At 49.4% G+C, this 25,505-nt stretch overlaps 1 protein-coding gene across 6 annotated transcripts; it reads left to right on the top strand.

Annotated features, from left to right (window-relative positions):
• Positions 1–1,910: 1,910 nt before the first annotated feature.
• On the top strand, positions 1,911–25,437 carry LOC114776065 (microtubule-associated serine/threonine-protein kinase 1-like). 6 transcript variants are annotated; one of them, XM_028966675.1, is made up of 27 exons: positions 5,154–5,360; positions 5,479–5,493; positions 6,912–7,000; positions 7,094–7,169; positions 7,563–7,635; positions 8,975–9,132; positions 9,231–9,306; positions 9,427–9,636; positions 9,714–9,815; positions 10,838–10,970; positions 12,464–12,531; positions 13,005–13,081; positions 14,730–14,938; positions 16,538–16,676; positions 16,749–16,881; positions 16,982–17,147; positions 17,226–17,327; positions 17,428–17,550; positions 17,642–17,751; positions 18,455–18,618; positions 18,938–19,158; positions 19,264–19,494; positions 20,712–20,941; positions 21,024–21,146; positions 21,220–21,356; positions 21,526–21,629; positions 22,408–25,437. In XM_028966675.1, exons 1-27 carry the CDS (start codon positions 5,191–5,193, stop codon positions 24,054–24,056), a joined length of 5,088 nt encoding a protein of 1,695 aa, XP_028822508.1. In that variant the 5' UTR covers positions 5,154–5,190; the 3' UTR covers positions 24,057–25,437. The 6 variants fall into 6 exon arrangements, with proteins under 6 accessions (XP_028822511.1, XP_028822509.1, XP_028822512.1 ...); XM_028966677.1 differs by having other exon boundaries at positions 19,264–19,407; XM_028966678.1 differs by lacking the exons at positions 5,154–5,360; positions 5,479–5,493 and adding an exon at positions 1,911–2,038.
• Positions 25,438–25,505: the final 68 nt, after the last annotated feature.

A 25,505-nucleotide genomic window follows, 5' to 3' on the forward strand; every position in this document is an offset into this window, starting at 1 on the left:
CTGGTAACACCCACCCACACACTAGACACTAACCTGCCCCCAACCCACTAATACAGACACATTAAACCACCCCACCCACAAAACACACGCTCACAATCCTATCACCACCCACTAATACAGACACTAACCCGCCCCCACCCACTAACACACCCACAATCCTGTCCCCACCACCAAATGACAGAACACAATAACCTGCCCCCAACCCTACTAAACACACCCACAATCCTGTCCCCACCCACCAAAATACAGACACACCCCACAAGCAGAGCACACCACTATACAGACCAACTAACCGACCCCCACCTACTAACACACCCACAACTGTCCCCACCAACAACTCCAGGACACAAAACCCGCCCCCAACCTACTAACACACACCCACAATCTCTATTAACCATTAGACTCCTGAAATCCAGACGCACACAAACACAGATGAACACAAAACACATCCCATCTGGATGAGCTGAGATGCTGTAGATGGTCGACTGTGTGAGATTAGGAGGATTTCTCCAGGGCAGTGTGTGTTGTGTGTGTGTGTTGTGTGTATTGTGCTCAGAGTTTATTCCCACCTGAATGGGTTAATGACCGTTCAAAATGTGTCAGAGAAGTAACCATACACCAACCACACACATCAATAGTTGATAGGTGGAGCCGGTGCTCCTCAGATGTGTGACAACATGAAACCTAACGTCTCCTTACAGATGACCAGTGGACTTAACTGTGGGATCCCACCACCGTTTACAGCGTCCTCTCTGCTCTTCTTCTTTCCAGAAGGATCTTCCCCTGCCCAGGAAGAGCCGCAGGTGAGCATCATCACTTCGGGTGAAACTGCTAAAACCCTGGACCTATGGGACCTTCTTGCAGTCATGCTCAGCTGCACTAGGGGGTGCTGTGGTGTGTTGAGAAGCATAAAATGGTTTAAATAGAGTCTCCAGTGGTTCGTACACGTAGAAGATCATGCAGAGGACCAGCGTTTGCATCCTCACCACTTCTTTCTGTCACTGGAGGGACATTAGGACGGTGATAATCTGATGGCGTCCCAGACGATGAAGAACTCTCATCTTCCTCCTGAGACACCAGTTCCTCCTCATCCGTGCCGCTCTCCATGGTGCTGGAGCTCAAGCCTGCGTTCCCTACGTTCCGGATCATTCTCCCTCCTTATTTTCCGTTCACATTTACTCTCTGTAATTTATAGGAAATCACGAACACACTCACACACACACACACATACCAGGTTTCTTGGGTTTTTATTTACTTTGTTAGTGGATTTACATTTACGGCATTTGGCAGATGTTTGGATCGGTGAAGATCTTCAGAACCATTTACCATTCTGCTGTTATGTCTCGTTCATGACACACAGAGATAGAGTGTGATGTCAGACTCGTTTACAACGCTCATGGTGCCCAGCTGTCTGTGTGTGTGTGTGGTGTGTGTGTGTGTGTGTGTGTGTGTGTGTCATTCAGCACTGATCCTCTGTCTTCAGGGCCAAAAAGATGATGTCATGTCCAATATGGCATTCAAAGGAAATGCCACCGTTTTATCTTGCATCAGTGAACGCTGTGTGTGTGTGTGTGTGTGTGTGTGTGAGAGAGAGAGAGAGAGAGAGAGAGAGAGTAAAATCTAAACTAAATGCTCATCTGACCAATATGTGATCAGCCCTCAACTACAGCCCCGTCATTCACATTTTTACTTCAGCCTGTAACAGCTGTGCACACACACACACACACACACACACACACACTCAGTTATTCCCATTCTTATTCTTTTTCTCTCTTCACATCCTGCCATGCCATGTTACTCTTGAGATCGGCCACTCCTGTCCACCCCCCCCCCCCCCCCCCTCTCTCTCTCACACACACATATGGCTTGTTCCCTCTGTGTGTGTGTTGTCATCTGATGTGTGTGTATATGTGGAAGAGAGAGCGAGAGAGAGAGAGTGAGGGAGGGAGGGAGAGAGGAGCCGCTGCACAGTCTCTCATTCTCATCTCTCCGAGTGCCAGATTGTTGCCGCTAGCAACATGTTCCGCCGGACGAAAAGGTAAAACGATGATGATGATGATGATAATGATGATGATGCAGGAATCGGCGTGTGTGGTGCTGTGATGATGATGTGATGGGTGAAGATGGGGATCAGAATGGGTCTGGACCGGTAGTGGTTGTCATGGTAACAGTAGTTGGGGTCTCTGCTGGTTGTTGTGCAGGTGACGGTGCGGCCGGTGACGTTGGTGTCATTGTTGAAGTTAACGAAGGGAGCTGAAGTCACCGCCACGTCCGCACTACCTAGTTTACAAACCAAACCAACCAAAGTTGGTTAATTGTCCAACTAGTTCCTGCTCAACGTTGCATTATGGGACACGGTGTCTTTCTTAAACGTTATATATTCTGAGTTTAATAGTGTTTTTTTGCTGCGGGACTCATCTTGGTTACGGAGATTATGCCATCATCTCGCTCTCTCTGTTAAATCCTCGTCGCTAATCTCATTGTCCCCCTGCCCTCTGTCCCCTCCTCTCCCATTGGTCGCTGTGGACTGGGCGTGGCATCTCATTACTGCTGAGGTGGGCGGGGCGGAAAGTTTGTAGATTATATACATCTATATATCATGCGGCGACATCCGTGCGAGTTTCCTCCCGCCATCGGTATTATGGGAAGTTTCTGCACGTTTGCTGCTCCTGGAATCAGTGAGGAACAAGGGAGGTGTGAAGTTCCACCTCCTGCAGCAGCATGCATTTTGCTGGAGACCAGATGGATTTCTCCGAGATGCCAACTGTTGTGTGTTTAATGTGTGTCGTGTGGTTTTACTGTAAATTGTGTGTGTTTGGTGTGTTCTATGTTACTGCTGACGAGACCATCTAGCTCCTGGAAGATTGCTGAGCGTTGAGAAAAGTGTGAAAAAGTAGGATTAACAGAGCAAAGACGGTGTGAAAAGGCTGCACGCGCACACACACACACACACACACTCACACACAGACACACACACACAGTTCTTAGCCATCATTGGTTTAAATAAACCTGTTTTCACACTGCTGCTGAGTGTGTGAATGAATTGCTGAATGGTCTTTTGTGTGTGTGTGTGTGTGCGTGTGTGTGTGTGTGTGTGTGGGTCTCACTTTGCCTCCACCCATAACTGAAAATCCACAACTTCTATTTGTGTCGTCCTCACCCTTCATTGCTTAGCAACAAGACACCATGTGACCTGAGCCCGTCACCGTCCCTTTTAACCACGTTTAACCAGAATCTGTTGTTCACTAGAGACACACACACACACACACACACACACACACACTTTTTCTTCTCTTCCGCCTGTGCCACTTTCAGACAAGTGCTTTTGTTGTGTCCTGGCCTTTTAAGGTGACAGTTCAAGGTCATGTGACATGCTGTGGGGTGACCCCCTGCCGGGCAGCCGATCGACAGCAGTGCGGGAGAGAGGGAGAAGAAAGAAGCTCGTCAATAGTCCTGATCAGAAAGGCCAGCGTGACTCAGCTTAGCTCTAAACTCAGCAGTGTGTGTGTCTGTGTGTTGTCTGACTGACTCTGTAGCAGAATCCTATTTTAATATTTGAAAATGAATTCAAGATAAGAAGCATGTGTGTGTGTTCGTGTTCTCACGTTTCAGAAGAAGAAGAAGAAGATCCTCAGTGGGGGGTATTAAGTGACATTTGCACTTGAGTCAAAGTGACCTCACCATATATCTCTCTCTCATACACACACACACACACACACACACACACATATATATATATATACACAAACACACACACACACACCAATATTTCTCCTCTGTAATTAAATGGAACCTTTGGTCCTTCTGCCTCATTCATTGAATGTTAATGAAGATACTTTTTTAAGACCCTTTACATTTACAGCATTTACCAGACGTCCTTATCCAGAGCACCTTACAGTCAGTAGTTACAGGGACAGTCCCCCCCTGGAGACACTCAGGGTTAAGTGTCCTGCTCAGGGACACGATGGTATGAAGTGGGATTTTAAATTATTTGAAGAGAACCAGTCCAACAAGCAAAACAACAAAGTTGTACATAAAACAGCATCTGTCCATGTTTGGACGTACTGGACAGTGCAGATGTAGGTTTAGTCCAGAGTGTCATGGTCTACACTGCATGTCCATGATGCTACTGGTCCATCTGAAGATCCCTGAAGCTGTAGTTGTTACGATGGTGCCAGGAACCAGGATCTGGGGCCCCTCAGAGAGAGACAGATTCAACTCGGGTGGCCCCGGGGGTCTATCTGGTGCAGTAGTTCCCTGATGCCCCCCTGCCTGAAAAGCCAGGACCCCCCAACACCGGTTCCTTCCCGCGTTCACACGTATTTGTACGTGAGAATTTAAAAACTCCAGTTTATATACCGTACAAGATAGTTTTCATCATCCCATCATTTTGTTAACCTGCTTCAGTGGTTTAGACCTTTTTGTCAGAACTTGACCACAAGTTCTCAGTTGGATTAAGTTCCGGGGAGATTTTTGGGGCGAGGTTCTAACTTTGTTTGGATTGAGGTCATTGAGGGCGTTGTGGCGCTGTGATTTTTGGGGCGGGGGCTCTAATTCTGTTTGGATTGAGGTCACTGAGGGCGTCGTGGCGCTGTGATTTTTGGGGCGGGGCTCTAACTCTGTTTGGATTGAGGTCACTGAGGGCGTCGTGGCGCTGTGATTTTTGGGGCGGGGCTCTAACTCTGTTTGGATTGAGGTCACTGAGGGCGTCGTGGCGCTGTGATTTTTGGGGCGGGGCTCTAATTCTGTTTGGATTGAGGTCACTGAGGGCGTCGTGGCGCTTGTGATTTTTGGGGCGGGGCTCTAACTCTGTTTGGATTGAGGGTCACTGAGGGCGTCGTGGCGCTGTGATTTTTGGGGCGGGGCTCTAGTTTTGATTGTGATAGTCACTGAGGTTGTCACAGCGCTGTGGTTTTTGGGGCGGGGCTCTGATTCTGTTTAGGTTAGGCCCGCCTTGTTTTAAGGGTCAGATTTGAAAGCAACCAGGCAGGGATATTAACTCTGGTTGCTATAGTACTGTTGACGTTTTTGTCGATCAATACATGGTTGGTTGCTACTGTTGCGTGCACACACGCACACACATACACACCACACACACACACACATACACATAGTCTCCAAGTGTTTTAATGTTAAATGTCTGTAATATTTTGAGTGTGTGTCTGTTCAGGACCAGCCGTGTGACTGTTGATGGAGATGATGATGATGATGAAGATAACAGCCGCCCACATTTCTGTCATAGAGGGAGGCGGGTGGAGGGAACACTGGTCCCCTGAGGCCCCCAACTCCGTTTACTGCCACATTACAGCTTCATCATTTACTTATCACAAGGGTTCTGGACTTTGTGTGTGGGTGTGTGTGTGAGTACTGCCTCTTTAGGTTGGTGAAGTTATGCTCATTAGTATTCAGTTGTGCATCAGAGTTATGTTACTTATTGGTCTAAATCTACACAAAACTGTGTGTTCTCCAAACTGGCAGACTGAATGAGGGAAGGTATGATTTCAGTTTCTCTCTCTCTCTCTGGACTCAGTGTGTGCATTAGTGTGTCATGTCACTGAGATCACACACACACACACACACACTCTCTGTGCTTAATGCACTCTCACTAAATATTTCAGCATCCTCGCTGCCGTCCGTGTTTTTTCATGCTGCTGTTTCCTCTGCTGGTTTCTGTAATACACAGATGGCAGAAGAGCTGTGTGTGTGTGTGTGTGTGTGTGTGTGTGTGTGTTTTAGAGGGTTCATTAGGAAGGTTAAGCACTCATTCATATTATAATCTCAGTACATCATTAACGTTGCAGCATCATCATCATCATCATCTCTCCCTCCCTCTCACTCACTCTCTCTCATCCCCTCTCTGTGGATTCGCCTCCTCAGGCTTCCACTTCACATCTCATGTGTTTTCTCACAGTGTCCTTACGAAACTCCTCATGTGTGTGTGTGTGTGTGTGTGTGTGTCATGGTCCCAGATGTGAATGTGGCACGTTGGTAGAACAACCTGAGCAATGTGAGCAGAGACTCACATGACATTCCAAATGCTGCTGAGCTGCAAGTTCCCAGAATGCCTTGCTCAGTCCACCTGAGGGCGGAGTCAGAGCGGGTGTGGCTCAGTAGAGCATCAGTGCTGTGTTTATTGGTATGGGTCAGTTCATGGGGACCACGCCCATGTCCCAGCTGGTTTGCAACATACAGGACCTATTTAAGGCGGAGTTAGGTGGACCCCGCCCCTGCTGCACAGTACTGCACCTTTAATACAAAATGGTGTAAATGGCCCAGAATTCCAGACAACATATGCTGTTCATATTCGTATTAATAACACACACACACACACACACACACACACACACACACTGGCAGGAAGGTCTGTCCTGTTGTGAGGTGGGTAACGCAGTTAGAGCTCAGTGTCTCAGGGCAAATAATCAAATCAATTTCTGAAACTCATATCAGTCCCGTTTCATTACGCTGTGGTTGGGTTAACTGTCTCTCTCTCTCGACCCTCCCCTCTATCTCGTACCCTCCCTCGCTTTCTCTCCCCCTCCGACTCTCATCTGCCTATTTCTCTCTTGCCCCCCCTCTCTTTCTTGCTTTTTTTCTCTCTCTCCCTGTCTCTCCCTTGCTTTATCCCTATCTCAATCTCTCTGTCCCTCTCTCACCTTCCTTTCTCACCCCATTTCTCCCTCTCTCACCTGCCTCTCTCATCCTTGCTTTCTCTCTCTCTCTCTCCCTCTCTCACCGCTCTCTCACCTGACTCTCTCGTCCTTTCTTTTTCTCTCGCTCTCTCGCTCTCTCACCTCTCTCTTTCCCTCTCACTCCTTCTCACCCCCTCCCTCTCTCTCTCCCTCTCTCACCTCTCTCTCCCTCTCCCTCTCTTTTTTCTGTGTGTGTATTTTACGTGTCTCTGTGTGTTGCAGCTGTCGCACCAGTAACAGGAAAAGTCTCATCCTGACCAGCACGTCCCCCACGCTGCCCCGCCCACACTCCCCTTTACCTGGACATATAGGTACACACACGACACACACACACTTACACTTTCTCACACAGACACACGCGCTGATATTTGTGTACGGTGTGTATTATCTGTGTGTGTTTGTAGGCAGCAGTCCACTGGACAGTCCTCGTAACTTCTCTCCTAGCGCTCCTGCTCACTTCTGCTTTGCCTCATCCAGAAGGTACACACACACACACACACACACACACACTCCACCCTCTCCCGTGTTGTTTGTTTATTTGGGGCTCATGATTAATTTGATATATTTCTGTTTATTTTTACATAAGAGGGAGAAAAATGTTCCTCGGAATTTATGAGTCTCGAGGTCTACAAGGTTCAGGCGTGTTTACAAGCACACACACACACACACACACACACACACACATTTACAGCCTCTATCTCTATCTGTTCTGTCTTCCATCTCTCTCTCTCTCCCTCCCTCTCTCACACACTTCCAGTTATGTTAGGGAAGCTGTGAGCCGTGGCCCAGAACAGACTCCTCCTCCTCCTCTTCCTCTCTCAGTTTAGTCCGGGAAGCTTCACCGGCGTTGATATCTGCTTCTCTCCTCTGCAGGTCGGACGGCCGCCGCTGGTCTCTGGCCTCTCTCCCCTCCTCCGGATATGGCACCAACACGCCCAGCTCCACGGTGCGTTCCCAGATCTGCCGGGCTCCTCCCACTGGGCCATCTGTCACCGTCCCTGTCGGCGTGGCTTTCTCTGGCCCACGGGGCCTGCAGGAGATCTTCTCTGATTACTGGTCTGGGACCAGAACCTTCCGCCCGGCGTCCAGGTTAAAGTAACGCTGCAGTGAGGGCTGAATATTTCAGGAGCAGAGGGAGGGTCACTTTTTATTCCGGTAATAAGATATCCAGATATGAGACTTTGCTCTTCTGGAATCGGCCCAGAGTCGGTAAAGTGTGGGTTCGCCAAATGAATATCAATGTTGTTGCATACATTTACATGTTGAATATGAGAGGCATTGTGGGATTGTGGGGCGGGCGTGTCTATCTCCAGCACCACAGCATTGCAGGTTTTTTGACCCTCTATTTAGTCATGGTCCTGTACACTAATTACCACTTCATTAGTAATATGAAAGTTATTGATAATGTATTGGTTTATATTACATGATTACTTCAGGTTGTATTTAATTACTGAATCTTGTCATGAACATTTTGAGATCAGACTTTTTCAAATCAAATAAGGTCAGATAAATCTTTATTGTTATTGTCACTTTTCAAGGAACAAAAAAAATTAAGGTGCAGTCAACTCAGTGAGGCATATAATTAAAAACAAGAATAGAATATGGAGAGCACAATACATTTATATGTGACACAAATAGACAAGCAGACAAGAATTAAAAGCAATGGGTTTTCGTGGTTGGGTTGGATTAGGTTTGGTTCCTTGCTGGGTTGGTTTGGATTGGGTTTGGTTCCTGGTTGGGTTGGATTGGGTTTGGTTCCTTGCTGGGTTGGGTGGGTTTGGTTCCTTGCTGGGTTGGTTCGGATTGGGTTTGGTTCCGAGTTGGGTTGGATTGGGTTTGGTTCCTTGTTGGGTAGGATTGGGTTTGGTTCCTTGCTGGGTTGGGTGGATTTGGCTCCTTGCTGGGTTGGGTTTGGTTCCGGGTTGGTTTGGATTGGGTTTGGTTCCTTGTTGGGTTGGATTGGGTTTGGTTCCTTGCTGGGTTGGGTGGGTTTGGCTCCTTGCTGGGTTGGGTTTGGTTCTGGGTTGGTTTGGATTGGGTTTGGTTCCGGGTTGGGTTGGGTGGGTTTTGTTCCGGGTTGGGTTAGATTGGGTTTGGTTCCTTGCCGGATTGGATTGGGTTTGGTTCAGTGTTGGGTTGGTTGGGTTTGGTTCCGGATTGGATTTGGTTCCTTGTTGAGTCGGATTGGGTTTGGTTCCTTGCCGGATTGGATTGGGTTTGGTTCAGTGTTGGGTTCGGTGTTTTGGGTCAATGGTGAACGCTTGAGTTCTTCTTCCCTCCCTCAGTCCTCCAGCTCCTCTCAGGAGCGGCTACATCAGCTGCCATTCCAGCCCACAGCAGATGAGCTGCACTTCCTGTCCAAACACTTCGGCAGCAGCGAGAGCGTCACTGACGACGATGGCCGGCGCTCACCACACATCCGGCCACGCTCACGCAGCCTTAGGTGACCACGAACAGTAAAAACTACAGCATGTTTTCTGATTGGTGGATGGCCACTAGATGAACGAATGGCCGTAACGGGACTCTGTTTCTGCTCTCTAGTCCTGGGCGCTCACCATCCTGCTACGACAATGAAATCGTCATGATGAACCATGTGTACAAGGAGCGCTTTCCTAAGGTCGGTCAATGTAAAAAAGTCAATCATCTATAGATGTTCTGCTCAGACACAGAATCGTCTGAAGCAGAATGCCCGTTTGGGAAATATATAAATTCTGAAAATGTTCCCGTTTGCATGCAGGCTACCGCGCAGATGGAGGAGCGGCTGGCGGACTTCATCCAGACCAACGCTCCAGAAAGCCTCCCTCAACTGGCTGACGGGGTCCTGAGCTTCATCCACCACCAGATCGCAGGGCTGTCCAGAGACTGCCTGACCAAATCCCACCAGGGGCTCATCACCTCCGACTACTTCTGTGAGCTGCAGGAGAACCTGGAGAAACTGCTGCATGACGTACGTTGCTGCTTGTACTTTTATGTTTTTGAGCTTTATGGACTGATAGTGCAGAGCTTCTCCTTTCTCCTTCCCAGGCATATGAACGATCAGAAAGTTCAGAGTTGACCTTCGTCACGGAATTAGTGAAGAAACTTTTCATCATCATCTCACGCCCAGCTAGACTACTGGAATGCCTGGTATAACACACACACACACACACACACTGCCAAGGAGACAGCTTGTGCTGTACGATGATATTAGTATTCAACAGCTGCGCTTGTGTCCATGTTCCCTTTCAATGAGCCCGGAGGGGGGACAGGGAGAGACGTCTGACTTTGTCCCTGTCAGATGGGTTCATTACCTTCACCCAGAACTGAGAAAAGATTCTCCAAATTCTTCACGTTACCCCGTCAGACAATATATTCACACCAACTCGCTTGATCAGAGAGCTAAAAAATCGCCCTGCAAACGTGTAAATGAAACCACGGAAACAGACATTTCAGAGTCAGTCACACCAAACTATCCGGCAAGTATGAAATATAAAGCTGTGTATGCATGTATATATATATAATATCAGGGAGTCAAACCCCAGTCTCCCATTAACATGGATTCTAGGGTGGTAGTAGCCTAGTGGGTAAGACACTTGCCTATGAACCAGGAGACCCAGGTTCAAACCCCACTTACTACCATTGTGTCCCTGAGCAGGACACTTAACCCTGAGTGTCTCCAGGGGGGACTGTCCCTGTAACTACTGACTGTAAGTCTGGCTAAGGGCGTCTGGTAAATGCTCTAAATGTAAATGGATTCTCACCACTACACTGACAAGGAGGTGATAGGCTGGTAGTAGCCTGGAGGGTGAAGCACTCGCCTATAAACCAGAACACCTCAAACTCACAGGTTCAGACCCCACTTACTACCACTGTGTCCCCCTGACCCCGAGTTTCTCCAAAGGGGACTGGCCCTGTCACTACGGAATGTAAGGCCATACACGTTTAAACTATTTCTTATTACAATTATTACAATATTTCTGCCAAACCTTCATGAACATGTTACAGTTAATTCTGAACGTTAATTCTGAAAATCCCTGATCAGAGCAGCCTGCTGTATATGTATATATATAAAATGCAGTAACCACAAGGACCGGACCCATGTCTGGATGCATGGATCAGTAACGTGGACCAGGAGCCAGGGTCGTGTTTATATCTGTCCCCTCTCTCAGGAGTTTAACCCGGAGGAGTTCTACCACCTGCTGGAAGCAGCAGAGGACCATGCTAAAGAAGGCCAGCTGATGAAGACAGACATCCCTCGCTACATCATCAACCAGCTGGGTCTCACCAGGGACCCGCTGGAGGGTAAGGTCCAGCTGTGAGACGGAGAGCTGTGTACTGTTATAAGGTGTGATAAGAACGTCCAGACGAGTTGTAGGCACACGCAGGGCTTCTGGTCCTAATAATATAAAAACAAACAGGACAGGAAATAAAACCCCGCAATATGAGAAGAGGACAGTCCGCTCTGTAACGCCTTCCAGAGGCCAGCAGCTCAGATAGGTAGTGGGTGGGATGGTGGTCTTCTCAGAGGAGGTTCTACTGAGGTAGCGAGATGTACAGGATCTTCTGCGTTGCCTTGGGGCCATGGTGGCATTGCGGGGAGGAAGCAGAATCGTAAGCAGAAGGTTACTGGTTAGAATCTCGAACCGCCAAGGTGCTACTGAGGTCCCTTACCGTCCCCACACACTGCTCGCCGGGCGCCTGTTAAATACAGAGGACTCATTTCACCGTGTCACTGTGTGCTGTGTTGCTGTGTTTCACAATGACAGTCACTTCCACTCTTCTGGAGACGTTGTAGATCTATAGAGGAACGATAGAAGGTAACCAGCAGGTTTTGGATGATGTTATTCCTCTTCCGCAATCTCAGGAAGTGCAGGTGCTGCTGTGCCTTCTTGTCTACAGCTCTGGTGTTAGCAGACCAGGACAGGTCATCAGAGATACTGGTGCCAAGGAAGGTGAAGGTACAGGCGCTCTCACTGGGCTGCTGTAGATGGAGAGAGAATATGGATCTGCCCTGTGTTTCCTGAAGTCCAGGATGGTCTCTTATGTCTTTTGGTGTTTAAAGCCAGAGCTTGAGTTTGACTGTCTGTGATCAGTTAGTGAGACGTAAGACCAAGGCTAGACAGGGATGATGGTATTAAAGTGGATGAAGTTCTGACAACGTTCTGCTAATTTTCCAGGAGACACGGCGCATTGTAAAGGTGGATGTCTATGGTCTTCTCTGTTGATCTGTTTACCGTATATCTGGTGGGGATCAGGCAGGCTTGAATGTGTTGGAGGACCAACCGCTCCAGGCACTTGGGGAAGATGGGCGTAAGGACGAGTGACAGGGCGGTGGTCGTTGAGGCTGGTGGCGGGTGTGTTTGTAGGACTGGGGATGATGGTGGAAGACTTCAGGCAGGACGGGATGGAGGCCTGAGCCAGAGAGAGGTTTCCAGGTACACCACCAGGTCCAGTCGCTTTTATGGACTCAACTTTGCTGAGCTCCCATTTCTCATCCTTTATCTGCACAGTGAGTGATTAGGAGATGGGGTCAGATGTGGGTTTCGCGGGTCCAGACTGTTGGGTTGGGATCTCAAACGGTGCTCCGCTCCTCTGCCACATTGTTCTGGACCCTGAAGTTGGTGGCTTTAGCTCCTTCATGGCAACCTGATTGCTGGATCTCCTCTTTGTATTTTGAAGAACGTAACAAGGCCACGTTGGTTTTCCACTGTGAACAGGTTAGAACTGCAAACGTCCAGTTGTAGGGAAGATCTCCTGTAGAACTTGCATGTGTTTGTCTTTCCTTGTGTGCACAGAGATGGTGGCTCTGGAGAGCTACGACAGCGAGGGTCCACACACCCCGGAGACGGATGACTCCACTGAGGTGAGCTCGTCGCTTTAAAGCAGTGGGAACGTGGGAATATTTGGATCTGTATACCTTGATGATCTGGGGAGGGGATCTCCACACTCACGACCGCTCGTCCCTAATAGATAGACGGATAGATATGTAGATAGGTAGGAGGGTGGGTGAATGGATGGATGGATGAATTCTTTATTGATCCAGGCTCACCTCAGGCATCCCGATCACTTACCAGTGTGCTCCTGAGGAAGGACAGGACAGAACAGGAGAGGACAGGACTAGAATTACACAGAACGACGGAAACTCTGCAGACTTCCAGCTGGTGACCTTGTGTATTTCTATATTACATCTTCATGTTTCAGGCGCTGATCTATCAGCACAACTGGTCATAACAACAGGACATTTTGTCAAAAACAAGCATAAACGGATGAAAAAATGACACTGACTTACAATCTAGTCTTGTTATGCTCACTGTTTCTCTCTCTCTGTCTCTGTAGGGAAAAGGAAGGATGAAAAAGCCGCCATGTGAGTCAGACTTTCAGACCATCAAACTCATCAGCAACGGAGCCTACGGGTGAGGAGGCGTCACACTGCGGTCCACGGTCTCGGTTCCCACTCTGGAAAAAATGGAACACATTTCAGTTGTATATGGACAAGTGGGCCAGTGGTGACCTAGCCGTTAAGGACGCGGCCCCGTAATCAGAAGGTTGCCAGTTCGAATCCCGATCCGCCAAGGTGCCAGTGAGCAAAGCACCGTCCCCACACACTGCTCCTGTCATGGTGCCCACTGTCACCAAGGGTGATGGTTAAATACAGAGGACACGTTTCACCTGCAGTGTCTCACAATGACGGATCACTTCACTTTCACTTGAAATCAATTTAATCATGTTTGATCAATGTTGGCTACCACTGAAAGGAAGTGTCATTGGATGGGAACAGTGCCAGTTCATTTGCATGTGCCCACCTACTGTGGACCTGCGCCACTGTTGGTGATGTTGTGGGGACAGTAGAACCCTTTACCGCATCGGTTGTATTGGAGAAAGGGAGGAGGCTTCCAGCGGCGTGCACTGTTTGGGCGATTGCTGTTTTGCAAGTTCGATGTCACTGCCGCAAAAAAAACCCCCCAAAAACCCCACTCTCACATCCACCCGTCAGGAACTATTCATACTGGACCGCCACTGCACAGCAGCCAAAGTCACTACCGCACTGTGTAGTACCGCATTCACTATGTTAATTCGCCTTTTATCGCGAGATTCTGGAGGGACCGGCTCATTGTAACTCATACGGTGGAATATGGGCTTTTACGTAGCACAGTACCTTTGAGGGATGTTAGCATTAATAAACTGACCTGACAAATTTCAAATTCTAATTTTATTTGTCACATACACGGTCATAGACGGTATGATATGTGGTGAATTGCTTTAGCGACTGTTATAGACCACAGTATTGCAAATATTGCAAGTAAACAGTGAACCAATATGCAAATATTGCAAACATAACCAAATATTACACTTTTATGTCTTTAACATAAAATATGTGTAACTGGTAGGGTGAAGGTGTGCAAATGAGTGAAAGACAATGTTAATGATAAAAGAGTGAAAAGAGCAGAGGTCTGGTGCAAAATGTCTTGGTGCAAAGAGTCCAGAGTGATTGGAGGTGAAAGTGCTGGAGTTCTATGTACTGTTGATGTTGAGAACTCGGACAGCCTGCGGGAAGAAGCTCCTCCTCATCCTCTCTGTGTTGGACCTCCCTGATCGCAGCAGAGAGAAGAGTCCATTGTTGGGGTGGGTGAGGTCCTTCACTATCTTCCTGGCCCTGGTGCAGCACCGTTTGCTGTAGATAGATTGAAGGTCAGGGAGCTTGGTACAGATGATTCGTTCAGCTGATGGAACCACCCTCTGTAGGGCTCGCCTGTCCTGCATGGTGCTGTTCCTGAACCAGGTTGAGATGTTTCCCGTCAGGATGTTCTCCATGGTGCAGTTGAACATCTCATACTCTGGTTATTAGTTATTAATTCTTCATTGAGAAAAAGGGAATAATTCATGTCAGTTGGCTGCATTTCGATCAGAGCTCTTTATTTCACTGTTCCGGTGAGGAACGTGTTAGATGTGCTGAGTTGATGCATGATCAGCAGCACGAGAAACAGAGACCTTCCCCCCCGGACATGGACCTCCTGTCCCCTTCCTGGGATCTCATTGCCGCCCTCTCTCTCCCTGTGCCAGGGCGGTGTATTTGGTGCGGCACAGAGACACTCGTCAGCGCTTCGCCATGAAGAAGATCAATAAGCAGAACCTGCTGCTGCGGAACCAGATCCGGCAGGCGTTCGTGGAGCGAGACATCCTCACCTTCGCCGAGAACCCCTTCGTCGTCAGCATGTTCTGCTCGTTCGAGACGCGCAGACACCTCTGCATGGTGATGGAGTACGTGGAGGGTGAGACACACACACACGTCCACCCAGGATGTCCCCGTAAAAGGATCTGCGGTGTGGCTTCAGTGTCCATTTACATTAGAAGGTCATCGCCGGATCATCAACCTAATCAGCACTAATACAGCCTCATTCCACCAAAAAATCTAGAATTACTATTTATTATAAAATGGTGAACGTAAGCAGGTCCGGTTCATATTTTGTATGGATGGTAGTGGAACACAGGGAGTGGGGTAGTGCGGTACAGACAGCCTAGTGGGGTAACACACTCGCCTATGAACCAGAAGACCCAGGTTCAAATCCCACCTACTACCATCGTGTCCCTGAGCAGGACACTTAACCCTGAGTGTCTCCAGGGGGGGACTGTCCCTGTAACTACTGACTATGAACCAGAAGACCCAGGTTCAAACCCCACTTACTACCATCGTCCCTGAGCAGGACACTTAACCCTGAGTGTCTCCAGGGGGGGACTGTCCCTGGAACTACTTACTATGAACCAGAAGTCCCAGGTTCAAACCCCACTTACTACCATCGTGTCCCTGAGCAGGACACTTAACCCTGAGTGTCTCCAGGGGGGGACTGTCCCTGTAACTACTGACTATGAACCAGAAGACCCAGGTTCAAACCCCACTTACTACCATCGTCCCTGAGCAGGACACTTAACCCTGAGTGTCTCCAGGGGGGGACTGTCCCTGGAACTACTTACTATGAACCAGAAGTCCCAGGTTCAAACCCCACTTACTACCATTGTGTCCCTGAGCAGGACACTTAACCCTGAGTGTCTCCAGGGTGGGACTGTCCCTGTAACTACTGATGGTAAGTTGCTCTGGATAAGGGCGTCTGGTAATCTGGTAAATGCTGGAAATGAAGTATACACACATGCTCATTTCATCTCTCTCTCACACACACACACACACACACACACACTGCTGAGGAGGTCACACCGTGTCAGTCCACACGCTGTGAGTCAGCGCTGCTCCTGCCAGACAGCCAGAGAATCACATCCTGTCTGTCTCGCTCTTTTACTTTCCTTTTATCGGCCGGCTTTACAGGACTGTCCTCGTCTTACTGTTTTATTCACATTTACATTTACAGCATTTACCAGACGCCCTTATCCAGAGCGTCTTACAGACAGTAATTACAGGGACAGTCCCCCCCTGGAGACACTCAGGGTTAAGTGTCCTGCTCAGGGACACGATGGTAGTAAGTGGGGTTTGAACCTGGGTCTTCTGGTTCATAGGCCAGTGTGTTACCCGCTAGGCTACTACCACCCTTCACTGCTATTCATAAAAAGCATCAGATCTCCAGACAGCTGGACAGACCTCAGCGGCGCACAACGTTCTGACAGAAACGTAGACGTGCGTAAAACATCTTTAATCCATTTTTTAACGTTTTTCACCCACTGAAGGTGCCTGATTCAGACCAGTTACAGCAGCAGACACCTTCACTCAAACCGACATGTCATCACATCCAACAAATTCATTTATTACATGTTGTGTCGGGGCCTGTGGTGGCCTAGCGGGTTGCGGGTTCGAGGTGCCACTGAGGTCCCCACACACTGCTCCCACTGGGTTCCACAATGACAAGAACACTCCCTTTCCTCAGGCGGGGACTGCGCCACCCTGCTGAAGAGCATCGGGGCGTTGCCGCTGGAGATGGCGCGCATGTACTTCGCCGAGACCGTGCTGGCGCTGGAGTACCTGCACACGTACGGCATCGTTCACCGCGACCTGAAACCGGACAAGTGAGTGGCCATTTCTTAACCTCGCGGAGCCGGTCCTGGTGAGAACCGTACGAGTCCTGTTTCCGTCCACAGCTTGTTGATCACGTCCATGGGCCACATCAAGCTGACCGACTTTGGCCTGTCCAAGATGGGCCTGATGAGCCTCACCACCAACCTGTACGAGGGACACATCGAGAAGGACGCCCGCGAGTTCCTCGACAAACAGGCAGGTCTCCTGCTGCCTGTTAAAGCCCACTGTGACATGGTGGCCAGCGTGTAAGACGAAAGGAGACCAATGTCTCATGCCGGAACATTCCCTCTGCCAGGTGTGTGGGACTCCAGAGTACATCGCCCCGGAGGTGATTCTGAGGCAGGGCTACGGCAAGCCGGTGGACTGGTGGGCCATGGGCATCATTCTCTATGAGTTCTTGGTCGGCTGCGTGCCCTTCTTTGGGGACACGCCCGAGGAGCTGTTCGGACAAGTGATCTCAGGTGAGCTCAGGAGTCCACGCGTCCCTCTGGAACCGTGAACTCCACTTTTCCCCATCCCGCCTCCTCTGTCTCCACCAGATGACGTCGTGTGGCCTGAGGGGGACCAGGTTTTACCGGCGGACACTCAAAACCTCATTTCGGCACTGTTACAGACCAACCCGCTGCTGCGACTGGGCACAGGTACGCGATGACCATGAGGACCACCAGCTGGAACTTCATTAGCATTAAAATGACCCAGCACGCCTACAACCGAATCGCGTGTCCTCCTTGTGGTCCCTAGGGGGCGCTTTCGAGGTGAAGCAGCACACGTTCTTCGCCGAGCTGGACTGGAACAGCCTGCTGAGGCAGAAGGCCGAGTTCGTGCCCCACCTGGAGTCGGAGGAGGACACCAGCTACTTTGACAGTGAGATTTGACCCCAGTTGTCCACGTTCGGGCCACCGGTGTACGTGTGTGCGGTTACAGGACGCTGCCCTGTTTGTCCTTCCTCCCTCAGCGCGCTCCGAGCGCTACCGCCACATTAACTCATACGACGAAGAGGACACGAATGATGACGAGCCTGTAGAGATCAGCCAGTTCTCCTCCTGCTCCCCACGATTCAGCAAGGTGGGGCTTTCACGGTGAACCTCTCACCACCCTGCAGACGTGCAAATCTCCACTGCACGAGAGTAACGTTCATATCGGGCTTTTCTGTTTGTTATATTTTATAAGGAAATTGCTTCTCTGTATTTAACCGTCACCCTTGGCAGTGGTGGCCTAGCGGTTAAGGAAGCCGCCCCGTAATCAGGAGGTTGACGGTTCGAATCCCGATCTGCCAAGGTGCCACTGAGGTGCCACTGAGCAAGGCACCGTCCCCACACACTGCTCCCCGGGCGCCTGTCATGGTGCCCACTGCTCACTCAGGGTGATGGGTTAAATGCAGAGGACAAATTTCACTGTGTGCACCGTGTGCTGTGCTGCTGTGTATCACATGTGACAATCACTTCACTTTGAACTCACTTTGAATGGTGCTTTGCTCAGTGGCACCTTGGAGGCAACCTTCTGATTACGGGGCCACTTCCTTAACCGCCAGGCCACCACTGGCCCATGTTAAATATTTCTAATTCTCAAGGTTGCCGGTTCGAATCCCGATCCTGCCAAGGTGCCACTGAGCAAAGCACCGTCCCCACACACTGCTCCCCGGGTGCCTGTCATGGTGCCCACTGCTCACTCAGGGTGATGGGTTAAATGCAGAGGACACGTTTCACCGTGTCACCATGTGCTGTGTTTCACAATGACAATCACGTCACGTTCACTTTCTTCTCTCCAGGTCTACAGCAGCATGGAGCAGCTCTCCCAGCTGGAGCAGAAAACGCAGTCCGTGATACGAAGAGAGCCGAAGGGTCACCGCGATGACCGGGTGGTGAAGAGGGAGAGTCTGGGCAGCTTCAGCCTGAGAGAGAAGAGCTGGAGGACCTCAGGTTCACCTGAGATGTGAGTCCTGGAGCCCATAAAAAATCCTCCAGCACTTTTACCATCAACCTCTCATGGTGATATGGAAAAATGGTCAAAACCTGGTGAAACGTTTGATTCAAAGATTCGTTCCAAGGTCTGTAACAAGCGGACGATGTCATATGTTCCAAAATGGGTTAAGTTGTATTAAGTTGGAAATTTTGCATTAGACCTTTCTCCAAATCTTAAATAATAGAACTGTAAAATAAAATAAAACATTTAAAACAAGGATGGACTAATATAAAATTGTGTATTGAATCCCATGCGCCGTGGTGAGATGTTGTGACTGTGGTCCCCGCAGGAAGCGCCTGTCCTGCTCAGAGTCTTCGTACACGGACGGTGACGCCAGTCCTCCCCTGGGGGCCAGGCGCCGCTTTTCGGCTCTGATGGACACGCAGCGCTTCGCCTCCACCCTGGAAGTGGACGCCGAGCCTCCGTCCCTCCATCCGTCGTTCAGGGCTCGTGGGGTCTCTCTAGAGGGCGCTGTCACGGCCACGCTTCCTACAACTGCACTTAATGGAGGTGTGACGTACAGAGAGAAACAGAAAAAGGGCATAATCTGTACATACATAAGTTATTATAATTATGTCATTAACTTTGAGTTTAATTGGTTTGCCATATTTACAGATAAAGGACCCCGGTCAGGAGAGACCAATGCAGCTCCAGTAGCACCTTCTGTTCCAGTAGAGGGTGCAGTTTCTACCGACCCGCTGACACAGCGGGCCACCAACGACCTGGTCCTACGTCGGGCGTGGCACCAGCAGCTGACAGGTGATGGGGAGAAACGGAACTCGCGTCCTGGTAACAAGGTCATCAAATCCGCGTCTGCAACCACGCTGTCAGTCATGATTCCAGCAGGTACAGTACCACTGATCACCACCAGGGGAGCTCTTCTCATAGGTTCTCTGTTCCAGTCGCGAGCTGTCCTAGATGTCCCAGTTGAGGGGAATCTGGTCCATGGGGAGGGCTGGTGCAGGTGTTTCAGAAGAACTTTTAATCAGCTGGTTGAAGAGGCTCTTCACCCTCATTTACTTCATGGTCGGCGACGCCAAAATCCTGCACCCACTCTGGCCCTCGGTGGACCACGTTGCCTAACTGTGCTCTACGACCCGTGGGTTCATTTGAAATTCGTTTTGGGGTGTAATGTTTGTGAAATATTTGAACCTTTGAGATTGAGACCTGTTGTGCCTTGCTTGTGATACTGTACCTCTGGAACACATCAGCAATACCAAAAATCCAAAAAGCTGCCTACCAAACTGCTCAAACCTGATGTTTCCATTCACATACAACGTGCTTCCATGTCACCATGGATGAAGTGGTCAGTTCTGGTTCACTAGGACCCCCAACTATGAATACAATCTTTTTATTCACTCTGTTCTAGTTTCTATACACAGTCAGACAAGAAGAAGGTTACAAGTTCATCTAAATATTCTCTAATGAGGAAGGTCTTGAGCTGCCGTGTGAAGGTGCTCAGTGACTGAGCTGGAAGTTCATTCCACCACCGAGGGGCCAAGAAGGGGAAGAGTCTAGATGAATGTTTACCTTTTACCTTCAGAGATGGAGGGACCAGGCGAGCAGTACTGGAGGCTCGGAGTATACGAGGTGCAGTGCGAGGTGTAATAAGGGCTGTGAGGTAGGATGGTGCTACTCCATGTTTGGCTTTGTAGGCCAGCATCAGTATTTTGAACCTGGTGCGTGCAGCTACTGGGAGCCAGTGGAGGGAACGTAGCAGAGGGGTGGTGTGGGAGAACTTGGGAAGGTTGAAGATCAGTCGTGCTGCTGCGTTTTGTATGAGTTGTAGAGGTCGGATGGTACATAGTGGTAGACCAGCTAGAAGGGAGTTACAGTAGTCCAGTCGTGAGGTTACTAAGGACTGAACCAGGATCTGGGTGGCCTGGGTTGACCAGGGCGGATTCGTCTGATATTGTAGAGAAGGAATCTACATGTTGCGGGAAAGATGTGAGTGGAGAAGGAGAGTTGGTTGTCTATTTATAATAAATGGGTGCACACTGCTGGTAACCAGAGTGCAGAAACCATCGTCTCATTCGTTTCCGTTGGTTCTTTCTCACCTCCAGTGGAACAGCATGTCAGCTCTCCACTGGCCAGTCCCATGTCTCCACGCTCCATCTCCTCCAATCCTTCATCGCGAGACTCCTCCCCCGGCAGGGACTGCTGCCCCACCGTCACGCTTCTGCGCTCGCCAATCACGATCCAGCGCTCAGGCATGAAATATGGCTTCACGCTGCGAGCCATACGTGTGTACATGGGAGACAGTGACGTCTACAGCGTCCACCACATCGTTTGGGTGAGGAAGGGTGCGAGAGCCTTGTTGTGGTTTTTCAAACGTTCTAATTCCTAAATGAGCCGTTATTTCCCCGTCCACACAGCACGTGGAAGCGGGAGGGCCTGCCCATGAGGCGGGGCTGTGCGCTGGTGACCTCATCACTCACGTCAACGGGGAGTCTGTCCATGGGTTGGTCCACACCGAGGTGGTAGAGCTGATCCTGAAGGTGGGCTAAAACAGTACCGAAGCACTCCTTGTTGGACCAAAAACGATATTACCTTGATTTTTTTTTGGTGTAGAGCGGAAGTAAGGTGACGGTGACAACTACGCCCTTTGAGAACACGTCAATCAAAATTGGCCCGGCACGCAAGATCAACAACAAATGCAAGATGGCCCGACGCAACAAGAAGACCGCTGCTAAAGAAGGACAAGAAAGGTGCAGACGAGCATTTCTCTTTCCAAACAGCACGCCACAATTAAGCATTTTTCATCATGGTTTATTAATTAATGACCTTGGTATGACCTTGGTATACCATCCCGAAACCCGTACCAGGTCTGTCTCCAGGTCCGTTCTCTCCAATATTTCCTTCTCTCTTTCACTGCAGCAAGAGGCGAAATTCTTTATTCCATAAGATCACCAAACAGTCCAATCTTCTCCACACCAGCCGTAGTCTGTCATCCCTCAACCGCTCCGTGTCTTCTACTGAGAGTAAGTCCAATTCAAACTGGATTTGCCGCATACACGGTACGATATGCAGCGAAATGCTTTTAGCGACTGCCACAGTATTGCAAATGCTGCAAGTATACAATGAAAACCAATATTGCAAACATAACCAAATATTACACTTTTACGTCTTTAGCGGCATCACGGTAATTACCAACTGTACCGGTGTACCCATTGCACATGTGTAGATTTCAATTGTACATTTTTTGCTGCTATTACTTCGGTTTCTATCCACTTTCTGCCGTGACAAATGCAATTTCCCACTTGTGGGACTAATAAAGGTTGAACTTATCTTATCTTAACATAAAATATGTGTAACAAGTGGGGTGAAGGTGTGCAAATGAGAGAAAGCCAATGTATAAAGATAAAAAAGCAACAAAAAAAAAAAAAGAGCAGATATTTTGTGCAAAGAGTCCAGAGTGATTCTATGTAGTGTTGTTGTTGAGAGCTCGGACAGCTCATCTTTCATCTTTAGAAGTGATTTGTCACTTGTGATACACAGCAGCACAGCACACGGTGCACACAGTGAAATGTGTCCTCTGCATTTAACCATCACCCTGAGTGAGCAGTGGGCAGCCATGACAGGGGACGGTGCTTTGCTCAGTGGCACTTTGGCGGATCGGGATTGGAACTGGCAACCTTCTGATAACCGCTGAAGGCCGCTTCCATAACCGCTAGGCCACCGCTGAGAGTTTACCCTCACACTCAGATATCAGTTAACTATGACTGATGGTCTCTCTCTCTCTCTCTCTCTCTCTCTCAGGTTTCTCCTCTCAGAGTAGCTCTCCGGCCTCCAGCACGCCCAACTCTCCGGCCGCCTCCTCCCAGCAGCACATTCGTCCCAGTTCCCTCCACGGCCTCTCGCCCAAGCTCCACCGCCAGTACCGCTCTGCCCGTTGCAAGTCCGCGGGCAACATCCCCCTGTCGCCCCTCGCCCACACCCCTTCTCCGACGCAGTCGTCCCCGCCGCCCCTCCCTGGTCACACGGTGGGCAGCTCCCACACGACCCAGACCTTCCCCGCCAAGCACCACTCCTCGCCGCCAGTGATCCGGCCGCGGCCCAAGAGCGCAGAGCCCCCGCGGTCGCCCCTCCTGAAGCGCGTGCAGTCCGCCGAGAAGCTGGCCTCACCTCTGTCCTCGTCCTCGCCCGTTTCGTCCTCGTCCTTGGCCGAGAAGAAAGTGGGCTTACGGAAGCACAGTCTTGAAGTTGTGGGCGGCCTTTTGGACTATCGCAAGGACTCCTTCCACTGTGAGACGGGCCTTCAGAGCCTCCTGGAGACCGAAGGAGAGAACCTGGCGTCGGCCTCCACCACCTCCCCTTCTCCAACCACTGTCAATACCATCACGATGCTTACTGCCCCATTGTCCCCAAGGACAGGCAGACTGGTCAAACCAGTGAGGAAGATTGGCCGGCAAGAGTCGCCCCGAAGTCAAGAAGCACTGCTCGCAAGCCGAGAGAGGGACATAGAGAGAGAGAAAGGGAACGGGCGGGGTTCTCCGAGATCCGGAGGTCTCTTCACAGCCGTGAAGAGTTCCATGCTGCCTGGATCTCCCGTTCCTGAGCCACAGCCGGGAGCAACTGGTGAGATTGCCCACGAAACTGAGACGGCTTCAAGCAAAGGTGCATCTGTTCCCAGCGCGGGCTCTACAACGTCCGTCGTGTCTTCGCAGTCTAGCGCCATCTACAGGACTTCAGGTGCCACAATCGTGCCTTGCGGTGCTAGGCCGACACAGTCGGAGAGAACCGCCAAGCCGGCGAGCCTCCAAACTCCACAGAGACCCAGATGCAGAGAGACTCCGGAGACAGAGAGCAGAGGAAACCGAGATGAAGCGAGACCTGACGAAGTCCAACAGAGTCCCCTGCTTGGGAAAGGTGCCTCAGCATTGCAACTAGAGCAAGTTAAAGAACCATCCAAAGCCCTCAAATGCAGTGTAGATGCAGGGGAAACCCTGAGAATGGGTGCAGCTGATGTTCAGAGCAGATCTTCAGAGACCAGACTGAAAAGAACTATAACTGGTTCTTCCAAAGGTGCCGGTCTGGGTCTCGTGCCGGTCCTGGGTAAGATGAGACAGGAGAAGAGCCTTGGGGTGAACTGCTATCGGGGAATGCTAGACTGGGAAGAGAAGCATCTTTTAGAGGTCGTTGAAGAACATTCACCCTCCCCTTCTCCCACACCTTCTCCAACAGCTCCATGTCCTGGACGGTTACAACCCACGAGTGGCCTTATCCCACAGCCAGGTAGCACCACTGAGGTCGTGCCTGTCAAGGACCAATCCCAGCCAAGTAGCACGAAGAAGGAGATTCCCAGAGCAGAAGAGTCACGGGCTGGAATTCTGACAGGAAGCCAGTCGAGAAGCCTCGCGGTTCCTCCTCAAGCTGGGAAGATGAGCAGCTCAGGCGGGGGCACGTAAAGAACATTCCAGCTTACTTTTGGAGTGGATATCAAATCGTGCAGAATGCAAAGCTTTAGTCCTCCTCTGTTCTTGAACGTGGCAAAGTTGTTAAAATATGCGGCTGTATGGTTCCGTCATTTCTCGACAGAAGCTTGTTGGTGTCTGCTCAGTGTTTGCAAATGTGCACACGAACTCCAAGACGAGAAGGTAACACGACAGGAGAAAACCACAGAACATGTACAGAACGTGATGAACTTCTTCTCACAAGCTTGCAGGAGTGTCCTTCCGCCTTTACTGCGTGTAGAGGAAGGGAAGGACGGGTTGGGCTCGGATCTGAGTCTGCCTCCTGGTGTTCCCACATTCAGGGAGTTCTGCACTTCTACTGATACCGTGGCCACCATTTGGGGACATTTTTTTATTATGTACACTGGCACACATTAGAACAGTAGTGAGCAGCCAAAACTGACACACAGAATAGATGACAGCGTAGACCACCGAGGGATGGACATGGCTGTCCAGAGCGCCACCTGGTGGATCGTATCGGCCTGCACACTGAGAAACCCGAGCGGTCTGGCCGGCCCGGTTCAGTATTTCAGTGGTCATATAATATATTCACTTATATATATGCATTCCACACGTATCCTAGATGTACGTAATGGGCAGAGAGTTGTTGTTTTGCAGCATGCTCACATGAACGGAGAGGGAGGGGGGTCACCATTCCTCATTTCAGTATTTATTCAAATACTCCAAAGTGTCTTATGGGAGCAGCTACTAATACAGAACTTGCTAAACATATTCACTCGCCATAGTCCTTCCAGGTCATCTTGATCATAGTTACAGGTGAAATAAATGTATATTATAAACCGGTAGTTTGTAAGATCCAGGTTATGTTCCCTCTGACAGACTGTTATTAGTAGACGAAAAAAATGAAAGTCTATTTTTATTTTTGCTATATCAGAACAATGAGACCCAAAGTGTTGCTCTGTACTTGATATAAAAATAGGAGAATACATTCAGTGGGAATGGAAATGATGATTTCCCTCTTGTGTCTCTGTGGTGTTAATATGAATACTATTTATAATAAAATGTTTTCTGTCGTTTTATTCCCTATAGCACACATTGTAGTATGTTGGCGTGTCTCCTTTTTTTTTTGATGATGCACTTTATATATTTTTTATTTCTAACAATGTAATATTCACGTGCATTTATGTGCACACACAAGCTGTGGGAAATCTCAGCAGAAACTGAATTTTAAAAATGTAGAAATATCGGTTTGTAACTATATGTGCACTTGCATTTTTAAATGTGTTTAAATGTACGATTTGCTTTGTGTTGTGTTCTATGACACCATACTACACCTTACATGGACACATGTATTAAAATGACCTAAAGCCTACAATATTTGTGTCTAAATCACATTTCTGTTCAACAGTATTAACATTAATCGCGATGGATGAATTGAAAACC

This window comes from Denticeps clupeoides, unplaced genomic scaffold (assembly GCF_900700375.1).
Source record: "Denticeps clupeoides unplaced genomic scaffold, fDenClu1.1, whole genome shotgun sequence".
NCBI classification, from domain to species: Eukaryota; Metazoa; Chordata; class Actinopteri; order Clupeiformes; family Denticipitidae; genus Denticeps; species Denticeps clupeoides.